The sequence below is a fragment of the Kogia breviceps genome, chromosome 3, assembly GCF_026419965.1.
Source record: "Kogia breviceps isolate mKogBre1 chromosome 3, mKogBre1 haplotype 1, whole genome shotgun sequence".
Lineage (NCBI taxonomy): Eukaryota > Metazoa > Chordata > Mammalia > Artiodactyla > Physeteridae > Kogia > Kogia breviceps.
Window position 1 is genome coordinate 48,820,799 of NC_081312.1, and position 16,563 is coordinate 48,837,361.

Below are 16,563 nucleotides of genomic sequence, written 5' to 3' on the forward strand. Positions count from 1 at the left end.
ACTTAAGGATCTGTATTGTCTATATGTATAATGAAGTTGGGGGTGGCATGTACCTAACCCACCAGGGAGGAAGCAGATTAATTATACAAATACATAAACAGAACACATGGTCAAAAAATCACCTTCCCAACTTTATTAAAGGAAATGCAGTGATGGGAAATATCTCTAGAACATAGTCAATTTTCTGGAATTCTTCCCTTGAAGACATGACATTTCCAAACACATGCCAAAGTGTACATGGTTCCCAACTGTACTAAGTAGGTGAGAAGCTGAAATCCTAAAATGTTCATCTTCCAACTTTCCCCAGTCTGTGGTCTGTCTTTGGATCGGCAATAATCGCCTGAACAGCTACTATGGCTTCATTAATCTTTGTCTGTAGCTCTCTGAGCTCTTCTATATGCAGCAGTCGCAGAATTTGAGCAGCTTCATTAAGAACTGCATCTGTTTCATAAGAAACACTGCAGTAATCAATAATGTTTGCATATATTCACTCATTTCCCCCATATATTCACTAAGTCTCTAAAAACAGTTTGAATTAAAATCACTTACTTACCTCCTGTGTCAAAACCAAGAATATGCTTGTCTAAAGCAACAGGCAAGCCCTTTAGAAAAAGACAAAAATCAGACTGTATAGTTATATGTTCACATTTTTCTCAACTCAAATTGAAAAGCAGCTAGCTATTGTTATTTTAACCCTTTTAGCTGCAGTGGCAAAGTGCCTGAGAATTTTCTCTTTAAATTTGCCTTTTTATGAGTGAGTTTTTTCCTACTACAACTAGTGAGGAAAGAATGGCCTTTACATGTAGTGGGCAGCTAGTCCCATAACACATCCAATCCTTTAAGACCAGGCATATAAAATAGCTCTTTTTTGCAGAAGTGCTGTCACTACTGCTATGGAAGGAAGGTTGAGCAGGGCTGCTACTGTCCCATTTTAGTTATAGTAAGCAGCAGTGTACCAGGCAAATAGGACTAGTTTTAAGATGACTTTCCTCAAGGAAGTTTACTTCGGAGCACGTTAATTTGTCTTTATGAACTGCATAAATCTAAAATATACAAAACGTTTTTCTGCAAGCATGATGTTTACCAGATTATATATTAACTTTCAACAGTTCATGTAAAAGTTACTTTGAAGTCATCTAGGAAAATGAACAGATTCTAAACCATTTAGCTAACCAGTCAGCACCTGCATACAGATATACCAGAGATGGTGACTGGTGGCGCCAACCTGTATAAAGTTCACAGTAACTATCAAATAAAAACGAGGACAGGCAGTCTAGACTTTCTGCTGATTATACTGTATAAAATCATTACCAGTTTTAAAAAAAAGTCACTATACTTTCAACGTTACAAATGCTAAGCTGTCACTACTCACTTCTTGCCTAATTATTAATGCAAATCTACCCAGACTCAAAATGCTTTAAAATCACTAGTAATACATTATACACATGAAGAAACAAATGGGTATGAAAATTCTGTGAGCAAAAAACTAGAGTAGAATTGTACTTGAGTAGCTTTCTGTGTCAGTCTGGTACCAGAGTTTCTGTTCTCCCTTCATCTGCCAACAGACCACCTAGGAACAGGCACCCCCGAAGATGACCACACGCCCCAAATGCTAGTTATGAATGACTGCAAACAAGAACACTCAACTGTAGAACTCTTCCACTGTATTATCATAGCATAGTATCTTTTGAGATGACATTAAAGTTCAGATTTATTTGGAGCATTGAAAATAAACTGAATTTTACTTTGCAAACAAGAGCAAAGAGATTTGGCTATGGCCTTATTTGCACTGCCTTCCAAACCAAAGGCATAATTTTGCTGAATGATGATTTTATTATGCCAGAGAAATTTACTGTCTGTTCTATAGTGTGGGTGAAATAAGATGATCTTTAATCCAATTTCCAGTGGACTGATTCATACATAATTAATAAGCCAATAAGAACTTTTAAAAGAAACTAAGTGTCTTTCAGAGGAGACTACACTGCCCCGGCATTAATAACCTTAATACTGTTGGGCTTCGATAAAGATGGGATCAGAGGACAAAAGACATTGGGGAATTGGAGGGTGAGGGAGGCACAAGAGAAGGAGCAGGGTCCAGAATGTGGACTGTACCCAAGACATTCATCTGTGTAGCAGGAAGGGGCATTATCAGACACCTGCAGCTGCTAACCCCTGAGGACATTCTCTGTACTGACACATAGTCAAGAGGACTTCAGGGGCATTTGGGTTTCTTGGACAGTTCATGTAAAAATATCCTAGATTTATTAACAAGTTACATTTTTATGATTTATGCTAGGAAATAAACAGATTTCTCTGAAGAAACAAAAGGGTGAAGATAAAGACTTAGATAGAAAAGAAAATGCATTACTAAAAAAGAGGTGTGTCCTGTTTTCTAGCAGTTAGTCAAAATAACCCAGTAAATTCCACAAATGTAAGTTCTTTTAAATAAACTTTAACTGGGCACATGCGGTGGTTTTGATCTGGTAGACTGTGGATATGCTATTGGAGGCTTCTTAAAAGTAATGAAGTGAGAGAAACATGACGTTCACTTTTCACTCAAAAATGACTGGATACAGTTTGCTTCAGAATCAAATTCAATCCCACTGAAGTAAGCTATTCTTTCTCTGGGCAGTTCTAACACAGAATAGATATCTTAAGCATTCTCAGGCAAAGTTCAAACTCATGACAACCAAAAGACACTTTCAGTAACAATTAATTTAGTATTTAAATTAAAAAAACAGCATACCTCTTTCGTTTGATTTGCTTTAGCAATTGCATCCTGTGTCAGGCGCTCCTGGACCAAAATGCGAATTGCCTAAGAAATCCCAAAATAGTATTTTTACTTTTTATCAGCTGTTTGTTAACTTTCTTCTCTGAGACTACAGAATAAGGATGCCCAATTTGATGAAATCAGAAATACCTAATTCATTAACAAACTCCCCAGCAAATTAAAAGTAAAAAAAATAGCTACTGTAATGAAAGTTTTCACTTCTAATATTTAATAAGGTGGAACGATATTCATAACAATTACATTTTTTGAATAGGTAATTTGTGTGTGCTAAAATTTTTTTTTAAATAAAGAAGGATACTTGGCGAAAAAGTATGTATCCCTTCTACCCAAGCTTCAGCCATACTTTCAGAAAACAATTATTGCTACCAGATCCTTGTGTATACTCACAAGGCCTCTATCAAATTACAAGCACACTCAGGGATATATGCAAGTGCACGCAAGCACGCACACACACACACACAAACATGCACCACTGATACAAAGGGTAGCATATCATGCACACTGTCCCTGCTTTCTTCACTTTATTACAGTAAAATGTTTTCAGATCTTTCAAAGGACACATTGTTTCTTTTTCATTAGTAAAGCATTTTACCACTGCAGGCACAAATGCATGCATGCACCTGCACACACTTAAAAAGATTTTTTAATGGAATTTTAATTAGTGGATGACAGTTACAACCCCAAGATAAGTGTGAAAATTTGAAAAATTATTTTTAATAAAGACAAACCAAATGCTACATTTGAAAAAGAATTAAACCAATCTAACAGTGATTGCAAATGTATTTACACAGTCCAGTTGTCAAACAGTTAATGTATTGATTCTCACAGCTGCAATATGGATGTTTTCCATATTGTCATGTATTGTTTTAATGCTTCTTAAAATAAAAGGACAAACATGCTAGGATTAGAATTTTATAAAGCTTTTGATTATAACTGACTTATATTGTACTTTAGCACCCCAAATATGCTAGCATTGTCTGTTCTCCTCTCACTCAGTTTATGATGAAAGCTGACATAACCACTGTAGAACTGTTCCAAAGCCATTTCTATAATTGCCTGAGTAAGGAACACACCTTTGAAAGAGCTAAATTTCACTAAAAACAACTTTTGTCTCTTGGTGTCCAATCTGAGTTGAGAAAATCTGAGTTAACATTCAGATTCAGTATAGAGAATATTACAAATGTCATTTAATAAATACAATTCTAAAAAGGAGAATAAATTATGATCTCTTGTGGGTAGACTGAAATTATTCAATTCCCTGCAAAGCAGTTTAAAGTAATTTAAAGCTCTTTAATTTCTCACAAAATCAATAATAATTTCTAAAATAACTTCCAAGTCTGGTATTTTAAGTACTGCTCCCCTGCCCCTCCCCTTACCCCCACTAGACTATCATAATTACTCGACATAAATCTTCTGAAGCATGAGTATATTTTTCCACTCAGAAATAAGAGGCCTCTTTTAGGCCATCAGGTTCCCTCCTGTAAGGTATGAACTGAGTGGCCTATCTAGGATGGGGGGCTTGGAGGACAGAAACATTCATTCCTCAAAGAGATTTGGGGGTATGTTTTTGACCAAATTCACCATTACAAGTTTGGCATTTTCCACAATCTTAATGAATATTTAAAAGGACTGATTAAACAGAAGTGGGGCGATATAGGAAAAAAAAATGGACCAGGACATCCTTGGCGGTCCAGTGGTTAGGACTCTGTGCTTCCAATGCAGGGGGTGTGGGTTCGATCCCTGGTCAGGGAACTAAGATCCCAGATACCATGCGGCCAAAAAAAAAGAAGAAGAAGAAGAAAAAAAGAATGGACCATAAGGCCTAGATTAAAATCCTGACTATTGTTTTCTATGTCAGCTTGAACATTATTTATCTATTATCTTTAAGTCTCAGTTTCTTCATATACATATTTTAAAAAGACACTAGCAACCACCTCTAGGATTGTTGGGAGGACTGAATGAGTCATCTGTACACAGGATTTAGCACAGAGGCAGGCATACAGTAAACACTCTTTGATATTAGTTGTTAGGTAAGCTAAAACCAATGAATTCAAGAAATCTGCTTTATGCCCCACATTCCTCCAACATTTTCCTCATTCTACCATAGTTTTAAATATCAAACAGTTATTTCTAGAAAATGAAGTTTTTAAAATTATATACAGAGTTTTTGTCACGAATCAAGAATATGAAGCTGACCTTAAGCATTACCAGGTAATCATCATGACGCTGAATCTGAAGAAGGTTAGCCAAAGCCATTACACCAGCCTTAAAATCAGGATTATTTACTATAAAAGATTAAAAGTGGAAACTTACAGCTCTGCAAGCATGTAATTACAAACATATATGTAAACATATAAACTTAAAAAATATTTTTATTTTCTAGTAACAACAAATCTCTTTAATTTCTAAAATTGCTGCTGACAAAAGCAGTATGGGGTAAACTAGGTAAATTGATGAGATCAATGGTTTTCCAACTAATCAACCAAAGTGAACAATGCAATAAATGACTAAATTAACTCATATGAGGTTTGTTCTGTAACTTTCTCTGCCAGGCCCATTTAGGTAGCACTATTAATTAACCTTTCTTCACAAAGCTATTAATTTTAATACACAGATTCCCTTCAATGGACAGTTTTCCCAAAACCTTTTCTCCAAGCAGCAGCTCTAGAGCGTCCAAGCAGCTTATTAATTCATAAGGGTAACTCATATATTACAGGTCACAATCAGTCAGTGAAAGAATATTTAACATATTATAACCTAAGTAATTAGAATCTTAATACTTTTAAAAGGAGAAAGAATTACTTAAAGACATCTGGGACTTAAAACAATGAAAAATTTTAACACTTGTCTCATACTGTCATTAGATTAGAAAAAATATTTTCTGCACCCAGGAAGGCAAACAATTACCACCATGATTAAATAAAATCAAAACCCCCAAGTTACTCTGAGCAGATGAAAGAACAGCATTTTCAGTTTCAGGTATTCAGCTACAATAGGAGGGAGAAAGCACACTATAACTGACAGTAAAAAACAGCATAGAGAATAAAATATCAACACAAATGTTGTCTGCGTGAAACATTCTTAATCTACTAAAACCAAATAAACCCAGACTTCATTCTAGGAAGTAAAAAACATTTAAGAAACCAAAAATGTTGATGATTATTTTTATGCATTTATAAACTTACCATCCAAATTGATCAATGGCTCCGCATTTTTAGCTGCATTGTCAGCGTTTTTTGTATTATCAGGTACCAAGTCCTTGTATTTTTCAGCTGTAAAAATAGGCAAAAATACAATTTGTAGAGCTTCAACTTAAGGTAAAACAAACGTTGCTTATTTACTGAATTTAACTGAGCCAAACTGGTTATAAGCATAAGACAACTCAAGCACTCAAAAAAAAATGCTATAATAAAAAATCTACTAGAAGACAATGTGACTAGCTTTTTAATTAAGCTGAAATGATTATCAGACACAAATATCTTTTCATTAACATTTCTTAAAGTAAAACATTTCAAACACTATCTAAATTTTAGAAGAGAAAGTCTGCTTTTCAGCTTCCTCAAACTTGATAGGGGTAGAAGAATGGGAGAAGGGTAAGTATAGGTCACATGAGGTTAAATATGAACACACTAAGAAGTTTCTTCGCAAATCCTGTGAATGCTGTATACAAAACCAAAAACCTTGCTTTCTAAAAAAATCACTTCAAATACACCATCATATACAAACCTAAACTTATTTTATGGAGACTTAAAATGCAGAATTCCAAAAGGAGATTTTATTACTCTTACCTGAAAATTACTAAATAATATTTTAAAAGACTTTACAAATAAAAATATTTAATAGTAATTCACCAAACTTAATGCCCAAAATGCCATCTTTGGCTATAGTGCTTATATGATTTGCTAATGAAAAAAAAAAGGAAAATAAAAGGATTAAAATTTAAATCAGACAGGAGTTAGCTTAAAGGAGCTACTGGCCAAACCTGGAACAATGTAAACATCAAAATACACGATGACAAAAAAGATTAAGACCCACTGAGTAAAATTAGAACCCACATATCTACACTGATTTGAATAAACAAACAAACAAACTGGTGAGAAGGGAAAGCTCTTCCTTATAGTGGAAAGACAAAAAAACAAATGTAGAAAAATGATGGAATTAGAAAAACACCTTCTAATCATCATAATCAACATAATAATTGACTCAGGCAAAAATCATCAAATGTATACTAAAGCTAAGATTTGAAGAGAAGCATACAGAAATCATCTCATATCTCTCCACAAGATACATAATTTTTACACTGAAGAAAGCTTAACCAAGTGATCAGAATAACATGACCAGTATTTAGGCATATCACCAACACATGCCTCCTGATATGATGCACTTAAAAGAACACAACATCACTTCTATGTTACCTTAACAAAACTACAAACCCTGAATCTAATCATGAGGAAGCATCAGACTCACTCAAACTGAAGGACATTCTACAAAATAAATGTCAGTGTCCTGAAGCATGATGACTGAGTACCTATTCCAGACTGCAGGAGACTAAAGAGACTAAGGAGAATGAATGTAACACATGATCCAGGACTGCTTTGGAGGTTTTTGTTTGCTTGTTTTTGCAATAAAGAACATTGAGACAAATGGTGAAATGTGAATCTCATCTTTGGATAACAGTAAAGAATCAAAGTTAACTTCCTGATTTTGATAAATATACTGTAGCTATGTAAGACAATGACTTTTTTTAGGAAATGCGCATAAGGGTAAAAGAGAAATCATTTACAACTTAGTGTCAAATGGTTTAGAAAAAATTAGGAATATGTATATATATATATATATATATATATATAGAGAGAGAGAGAGAGAGAGAGAGAGAGAGAGAGAGAGAGAGAGAGAGAGAGAGAGAAGTATAAGACAAATGAAGTAAAATGTTAATAATATCTGCAGAATCTGAGTATGGAAAAATTCTTTTTACTATTCTTGCAACCTTTCTGTGAATCTAAAATTGTCAAAAAAGTTAAAAGAATTTAAGTCAGATTTTAATCACCTTAATTGACAAGCTAGCAAAAGGCTTTAAAAAACGTTAAGGCACAAACAATAAAAATTCACAATGGTTTTATCAAATAAGAATAAAAATTTAAAATAACTTAAAAGTCAAGAAGAATGCAACTTATTAATGTAAAACCATAAAAGCACAGCAGTGCCTCCTACCGATAAGGGGCAGTGTTTCTCATGCAAACTCAGTTTTTTTAATACATTAGAAAAGACCATGCTATCACTGAGAAGTAACTGTACTTAACAGTTACAGTCAACTACAAGGATACACAATCATATGGCATCTACTGTTCTTGGTACAACCTAGGTAACCTAAGTTGAAGTATTATAAAAATGGGACAAATGGACTAAATAAGGGTAAAATAGAAATAAATTGAGATGTGACTACAATTTTATGTGGGAATAGCTGAAAAACACTTGAAAAGCTGGAGAATACTTTGTTGCAAATTAACTAACAGAGTTCCTACCAACTCAGACCAGAACAGGTAGATTCTGCTAAAGGCTCCATAGTAAAGAAGTCTTTGAGCTTTCCTTAAGATTTCTGCCATAAGGCATCTGAAACTTAAGTTTGAAGAACCAGCAAAAGAACAGCTGGTTGATGCTCCACATCAGTATGTATAAACATTCATATATTGAATTTACCAAGCATTTATAGTTGATAAGCACATCTACTGTACACAAGAAACTGTGGCAGAGAGAATGATGACTGCTCCCTCTCCTGCAAAAAAATGTCCATATTCCAATCCCTGGAACTTATGAATATGGTATCTTACATGGCAAAAGGGACTTCGTGGATGTGATTAAATTAAGGACCTTGAAATTGGGGGTATGGGGGTAACCCTGGATTACCTAGGTGGGCCCAATGTAATCAAAGCATCTTTGTAAGAGGGAGGCAGGAAGGTCAGAGTCAGAGAAGATGTGACAATGAAAGCAGAATCACAGAGAGCTTAGAAGATGATACGCTGCTAGATTTGAAGATAAAGGGGCCAGAGTCACGGAATGCAGGCAGCCTCTAGAAGATGGAAAAGACAAAGAAATGGATCTTCCCCTAGAGCCTCCAAAAGGAACCAACCCAGTCGACAAATTGACTTCAGTCCTAATACAGATGCTGGACTTCTGACCTCCAAAACTGTAAGATAATAAACAGTCTTTTAAGTCACTGAGTTTGTGGTAATTTGTTACAGCAGCAACAAGAAACTAATAGAGGTACCATGTAGGAAACAAAGCTGAGTATCAGCTTACAATTTAGTGGCGCAAGTAAGAACATAAGCAAAATGGAAAGTGGCGAATGACTTAAAAAGCTATAGAGTTAAATGGTAAACAATGGTTTCCGAATATATAAAAGGAACTATTGTTTGGAAACAAAGTGTAGCATTCTAAAACATTTATGTTTCAAAACATTAGCTTGGTGGGCCATGTGGATGAGACTAGAGGGTGACAAAGATGGGAGACTAGTATGAAAGACATTCCAATAATCTCAGGAAAAAATGGCAAGAGCTTGAATTAGGGTGACAGCAGTTGAGGATGGAGAAGGAAAGATACGACAAGGGAAAAACGGATGGAACAGAATGAGAGGAAAAGGGAGAGGCCAAAGACATTAAAAAGGCTTCAAACGTAAATGATTAAGAGGACTGGAACTGACAGTCCCATGAAAGAGAACAACATAAATGCAGAGGATGGAGGTAAAGTAAGATAATCAGATCTTACATTCAGATGTTAGCAGGCCTTTCAAATTGAAATGGCCTGAGAGAAAACAGTTTATTGGAAAACTATTTTTACTATAGGTACTAGCATTCAAAACCTTACAAGTGGCCTTGCAACCATCAGTTGCTTGTGCCCTTCTGATCCCATACCTTGGTGCGTTCAGTTCCCTACCCCCTCTCGTCGATCGTTGCTGCACTTTGAGGACCCGCCGCAGCTGGCGGCAAGTGGCGCCCGAACAGGGACTCGACAAGAGGGACATCTGAATCTCGGTCATAAAACCTTTCTATGAGAGATGCCCTCCCTATGCCTAGAAGAAAGGCTCATCCTTACCTCTGAAGACAAAGGGACACAGACAAGGATCCTAACAAACAGGACTTTACCTAACCAGAGACACTAAAAGGATTGAGGAAAAACTCCCTGCCCTACACCTAAAGAAACATATATAAGGGGGAAGAGGAGAAGAAAAGGCATGCCAGAAATCCAGTAATGGAAATAAAATAAGCCCATGAAGAAAATGATCTGCCACAGTATTAAGGATGAGATAATAAATTCTTTAGCTTTAAGGTAACAAAATAAAAAGGTGATGACCTTTAGCTAATAATCTCTTGCAAGAAAGGTCAATAACTGCCAGGGAAAAAGAAAGACAAGTTTTAAGTCTGTTACTAATTAAAAAAATCAAACTTTGAAAAAAAAAAAAAACTTTACAAGTATCTGTAATAAAACAACATTAAACATTAATAATAAATATATTTTGGCCTATAGTGCATGTTTGCGTTAGATGTATATTTCAGTCTCGTGAAATTACCTGCTGCAACCAACACTTGAAATCCTATCAATTCTGGGACAGCAGCAACAAGTGAACTTGAAAGGCTAAGGTACAGACTGAAAGATGGCAAATTCACCCAAGTAATTTGACATTGTAAGAAGACATTCAATTAGCCTTCTTCTTCAGAAGACATCACCTTCAAATTCTAAAAGAAAAATCTAAATACCAATGGAAACCAGTGCTTTTAATATCTTATGATAGTAAGGATACTCTCTAATTTTAGAAAAGAAAATTCTTTCCTAGACAATTTGGGAGCTGGATACAGTAGAATAATTACAAAAAGTAAATTTTTAAACAGATGCTATAAAGTTAGATGAGGATGTACAAAACTTAAAATGAACCAAAGGTAAAACAATGTAAGACAAACTGGCAAGTTCCCTACATTTTTACATTCCTTTCCCACCTTTCCTCTCTCTCTTTAAAACACACATTCCCCATAAAACATACCATTATCTCCATATTCAAGTCTAACAGCTAAACCAAGAAGCCAGTCGATTGCTTCTGGTCGATCTTGAATCTTGAAAGGACAGTTAACATCTCTGAGATACTGTGAGGGGAATAAAAAGTCTGGTTTCATTATTACTATAAAGTCACAAAATAAAAAAATGGTAGAGTTGAAAGAGACCTTAGTTTGCATCTCTAAGAATTTCTTATAACATTTACATTACTAAACCTTTGATGCAATTATATAACCCAAAGGAAGGAAACACTTAAGTGTACCACTCAGGGAAAAAAAGATGAAGTAGGCCCATCATGCTTTTTGAAATTTTTACTTTTGCAGATTCCAGATAGGGCACCACTGATGTAGAATAACTTCATTTTGTAGATGAGAAAACCGAAGCCTAGAGGTCAACACTTGCTGACAGTTATATGACTTAAATCGGGGAGCTGAATCTAAACTTTCTGATTCCAGGTCTCAATACACATAGAGCAGGTAAATAAAAAGGACTTTAAAAAGGAGGATATACCAAAAACCCCAAACAAAACCAATTATTATCTAAACCTTAGCTTTCATATCATGGAAATGCTTCTGAATAGAGTAAGCCATGTGACATACAAGCGTTTTGAATAAATGTCAGAAGCTGCATATTCAAAAGAGTATGTCCTTAAAATAAGTCTCTTAGGAACTTAAAATCTAATTCCACCAACAATGACGTTACTCAAAACTTCTGGAACTCCTTTTTGGAAATCCTTTGGGGGATAATTAATGAATCAGCACTTTTTAGCCATAACTTATTTTCTAACCAAAAATTTTATTCCCCTGCTTTAAAAAAAAAGCACCTCATTCACAAGATTTAGTCATGATGCAAAAAGCAAATCTGTGTTCAAAGTATAAAACAACTGTCAATATTAAGGATATTCAAAAGATGTCTCCTGATCTAAAAGTAATTCCAAAAGAAGTTCCAATTATGCTTTAGGCAATGACATCATCATTCCAAAGAAACCACCTTGAAAGATAATATCTGTGTAAGTTCCAATATATTTATCTTTAGGTTATACTACTTTACTGTCATTTCTGGGTGTTTTTCATCAGAAAGTTTTTTATATTCTTCAATACCCTTCCACAACTCTGTGTTGTCTTGTACACATGAGTGGACCATCATAAGATGTAATATAAGCAAATATAAAATCCTAACAATATATTTCAAAGTCTTAAGAAGCCTATCAAAATTTTCATAAAAACTCTTTAAGGGCAAAGGAAAATAATCCAGTAGTAGCAATAATAGCAGTAGAGGCAGGGAAATTAATAAACATATAGCACTTGCTATGGGCCAGGCACCTCTGTGAAAAGGTACGTAGGTATATTTCAATAACAATACATACCACTCCTATGAGACAGATACCACTGTTACCCCATTTATTGATAACAATATTGAGCCACAGAATGGTTAATAAACTTGTTCATTGTCAGAGGCAGTATGCAACTTACACAATCCTCTAATTCACAAAACTAGAAACTTAGGTACCTAAACACCAGTGAGTGAAAATTTAGTCACTTTTCATATTCTTTTTTTTATTTAACATTTTTATTGGAGTATAATTGCTTTACAATGTTGTGTTAGTTTCTGCTGTATAACAAAGTGAATCAGCTATATGTATACATATATCCCCATATCCCCTCCCTCTTGCATCTCCCTCCCACCCTCCCTATCCCACCCCTCTAGGTGGTCACAAAGCACTGAGCTGATCTCCCTGTGCTATGCAGCTGCTTCCCACTAGCTATCTATTTTACATTTGGTAGTGTGTATATGTCAGTGCTACTTTCTCACTTCGTCCCAGCTTCCCCTTCCCCCTCCCCGGGTCCTCAAGTCCATTCTCTATGTCTGCGTCTTTATTCCTGTCCTGCCCCAAGGTTCATCAGAACCTTTATTTATTTTTTGTTTTTAGATTCCATATATATGTGTTAGCATATGGTATTTGTTTTTCCCTTTCTGACCTACTTCACTCTGTATGACAGTCTCTAGGTCCATCCATCTCACTACAAATAAGTCAATTAAAAATATGGAACACTTCACGAATTTGCGTGTCATCCTTGCGCAGTGGCCATGCTAATCCTTTCTATGTCATTGTCCAATTTTAGTATATGTGCTGCCGAAGTGACCGTTACTTTGCATATTCTTAAAGGAAGAGATCTCATCAAAGTAACAGAGCCAATAAAAATGTTTAATGTAAATAATGATACTGTAAAATGTAATTTTTATTCTAATTTGAAAACAACTCTGTTTTCTGCAAAAACATTACTTAAACTAGGTCAACAGGAAAGTTATCCCAGCCACAAAAATAAGATAATACACACAGATCTTTTTAGGATTATTTCTATTGTACATAACAAGGGACAACTGTGTATGTTAAAAATAAGCAAAAATAAGACATAATCTTAGTTTTCAAGCATGTCAATAATGTCTTATTTTAATATAATACTCTAACTGTATCTCTACTATATTTTTAATGTAATATAAAAATTCTGATTTTTGCCATTCTTACTATTTAGAGAATATGTGTCACTGTTTATTTAAGAAGTCTTAGTGTTTCTGGACATAACTATTTCTTCCCTTTTTTTTGAGTGTCTACTTGTGCCATTACCTTTATTAGTTAACGGTCTATAAAGTTAGTTTTCAATGGGCAGAGGGCTTGTCAGGTATAGGGCTGACAAGGTATAGGGATGTATTCACATCCCTAAAGGATGTGAATACAGAGTAAGGTTTGCTATAGAGAAAATGCAGAAATGAATATTGATATATCATTCATTTATATACATATACATATATGTATACAAATAAACACACAAATATATAAATTCATGAAACAAACAGGTCTATTGTATGTCAGGCACACATCTAAGTACTGGGGATAAGTGCCTCCTCTCCAGCTACATAAGTTTAAAGCTGACAGTTTCGAGAAACCAGGGATTGGTTGGGAAAGGTGAGGAGTGGGAAGACTAGTCCAGTCATATCACCTAAAACTGTGACAGCTCCCCAGTTGGGTCAAAGTTCAAACTCTTTTATGGCACATGAGCTTTCCTCTCTCCTCAGCCTACTCTATACTCCCCTCCACCCTCATGCCTAATGATTCACCATACTATTTCTATCTAATACTGAATGCTTGGTAGGAAGAGATAATATAATCTGCTTTAAAAACAAAAAAACATGGTAAGAAAAAAGTTAAATCCCTGAAGTCTAGCTTTTCTAACACTGATCATAATTAGTTTTATTTATTTTAAAAGAACACAGTAATTTTAAACTTGCCTGTCTTCATATAATTTTTAGACAAGCTCTCTGTATGTTTTATTTTACTTTCTAATTCATTACCTTTTCAAAGAACTTGGGCCAGTCACTGCTGTGGATGTTTCTTAAATTACCTCTGTCTTCAATCTTGTAGTGTCTGATTTTCTGGTCTTCGAGCCAAACAATAAAGTTTCTAAATTCTGTTTCATCTGCAATAAAAACACCATATAAATCACGAGAAGCACTAGGTAACAGGTAAAACACTTTCTTCTCCACAAACAGTCTTGTGGAATTTTTTTTTTTAACTCCAAAATTATAAGTTACTTGAGCTGCTTGAAGTAGGAGTTGAAAGTGCAAACTTTGGATTAACTTACGTTCATATCCTGGCCTGAATTCAAATTGACTCCAGACATTTAGTGGTTGTGTGAACGTGGGCTAATTACCTAAATTTTTCAGGCCTCAGATTCTTGAGTTACAAAATGGGGAGTAATAGTAAGACTTACCTCATAGGGTTGTTATGAAGATTAAATAAAATATTTAAGGATAGAAACAGTGCCTAGCACACAGTTTTGCTATTTAAGTGTCAGTTATTATTCCAGTTCCTATGGGGAAGAGGAGGAGGAAGGACTGGGCCAGGTTAAATTTACAGCAATCATAGTGTACAAGAAATTAAATGGCAAGCAGAAAGAAGATACTGACTACCATTGTCATTTACTGTTATGGCACATTAAACGCATTCATGAAAAAGTACAGATGTTGTCTCATTTAATCCTCCCACACCGTTTCGAGGTAGGTAATATCCCAATTTTACCAGTGAAAAAACCTGAGGCTCAAAGATTCAAATTCAGATCTAAGCTCTACTACCACTGAACCTTTTTGTTACATAAAAGGCAAAGTAGAAAAACAATATTCTGTAAAATGACATGCTTCTACAGGAGATCAACAAAACACTGCTATCCTGCTTGGAAATTATTTTCGATTACAAAATTCAAGCTCGAATTCAAATTCAGGCCTCCCTTATGAAGTCTTGAGACTTATACAATGGTCTTAACATCCCAGGCTGTGCTTGATCACTTTCAAAACTTATTAGTCTACCACAGGCCAAGAACTCTGGAAGAAAATGAATAGTGGGTAGTAGGTGAGTAGCAGTGCGTAGCAATATTAATACTTTTTACAATTTTAATGCTGTGAAATCCCAAATACCTTTATATTTACAATTCAACCGCCCCGCTCGTCTGCTATTAACTTTTTTTGCACGACTCGCACACTGTCATTAGCTCGCTCCTATACGCGCTTGCCCCGACACTGTCAGTCCTGGACTTCGTTCTATCTCGAGCTCAAACTGCCCCCACCCCACCCCTTAGTTCCCAAGGGGTAGTGAACGAGTCTTCAAGTTACTCAGCATCTTCCTCGGATTCCAGCATTGTGCTGGCTCCCAGCAGGTACTCAAGGTAGCGCCCAATCACCCGGGAACCACAGGGCTGAAGGGCTACGTAGCGAAGAGTTTCCCTTTAGAGCGCTGAGGGTGCGCGCGAGGGGGGTGGGCGTGGGGTCTGGAGTTCAGCAAGTGCAGAAAGTGCTGATGCCGAGGCAAGAGCGGGTGACGGGGCTCCGAAGCCGGGGAAGGAAAGCGGAAAGCAGAGGTGCTTGGCGGCAGGGAGGAGAGGGGTCCGGGGGAGACAAGGCCGCGAACTGTCCGGGTGGGGAGCCCAGGTGCCGGCGCTGGGAGAACGGCGGCCGGGCGGCTGGGGGAGGGGGGGGGTCACTGACGCGCGGCGGGCACGGGACCGCCTCCTCACCTTTGCAATTGAAGCCGGCAGGGTTGTGGTAGTCGAGGGCCGTCAGCTTGCGTCGGAACATGGTGCCCGCTGCTCGCTCCGGTCCCCCGGGCTGCGGCCGGGAGAGGAGAGGCGAGGAGGAGCGGGCGGCACAGTCACCGGCGACGCGGCGAGAGGGCGGGCGGGCGCCGGGCGCTCCGAAATGACGGCGGCCTTAGCCAATCGTGGCTTAGGAACGGCCCCCGCTGGCCAATGCTCACCAATCGCGGCTCCGGCTGGGAAGGCGGGGCCACGTCGGGGCACGTCGACGCTCAAATAAACTTTATTGTCAGCCTCCTAGTTGTACAATAGGCAGAAAGCAACTGAGAAGCCAGTTACCTCTTGCTTTCCTCGCCGTCTTGATCATACAAACTGTTTAGTATTTTCAGTGTATTCATTCATTCATTTAATTATTATATGCCTCCTACATAATAGGTGCTCTTCTAACACTACTAATGCAAAGACTTTTAGCAAGGTCCCTTTACGACTCGTTGGGAGTGATCCACAGGTAAACAAACATACAATGGTAATACTGTGTGATAGTTCCAGACATCACCAGCAGCCACGGAATCTTGAAGCCAGAAACCTGGACTTATCCTTTACTCCTTCTCACTGAAGTTACAACATCCAGTAGTTCATCGATTC

At 36.7% G+C, this 16,563-nt stretch overlaps 1 protein-coding gene and 1 non-coding gene across 2 annotated transcripts; both read right to left on the minus strand.

The window, feature by feature from the left end:
* Nucleotides 1-110: 110 nt before the first annotated feature.
* Nucleotides 111-16,071, minus strand: RTRAF (RNA transcription, translation and transport factor). Its single transcript, XM_059057182.2, has 8 exons — nucleotides 15,901-16,071; nucleotides 14,186-14,310; nucleotides 10,824-10,923; nucleotides 5,977-6,063; nucleotides 4,988-5,076; nucleotides 2,747-2,815; nucleotides 554-602; nucleotides 111-441 (listed from the first exon to the last, which is right to left on the minus strand). The coding sequence occupies exons 1-8, from the start codon at nucleotides 15,959-15,961 to the stop codon at nucleotides 287-289; spliced, it is 735 nt and encodes a 244-aa protein (XP_058913165.1). The 5' UTR covers nucleotides 15,962-16,071; the 3' UTR covers nucleotides 111-286.
* On the minus strand, nucleotides 12,873-12,978 carry LOC131753892 (U6 spliceosomal RNA). Its single transcript, XR_009334960.1, has one exon. It is a non-coding gene; the product is annotated as a U6 spliceosomal RNA (small nuclear RNA).
* Nucleotides 16,072-16,563: the final 492 nt, after the last annotated feature.

Bases quoted from the DNA above. Each gene is read 5' to 3' on its own strand.
- RTRAF (XM_059057182.2), bottom strand. From the start codon at position 15,961: ATGTTCCGACGCAAGCTGACGGCCCTCGACTACCACAACCCTGCCGGC. The intron at 6,064-10,823 runs GTATGTTTTATG...CTATTTTTACAG, and splicing joins ACTTGAATATGGAGATAATG to CTGAAAAATACAAGGACTTG. The intron at 603-2,746 runs GTATGCTGTTTT...CTTTTTCTAAAG, and splicing joins AAGCAAATCAAACGAAAGAG to GGCTTGCCTGTTGCTTTAGA.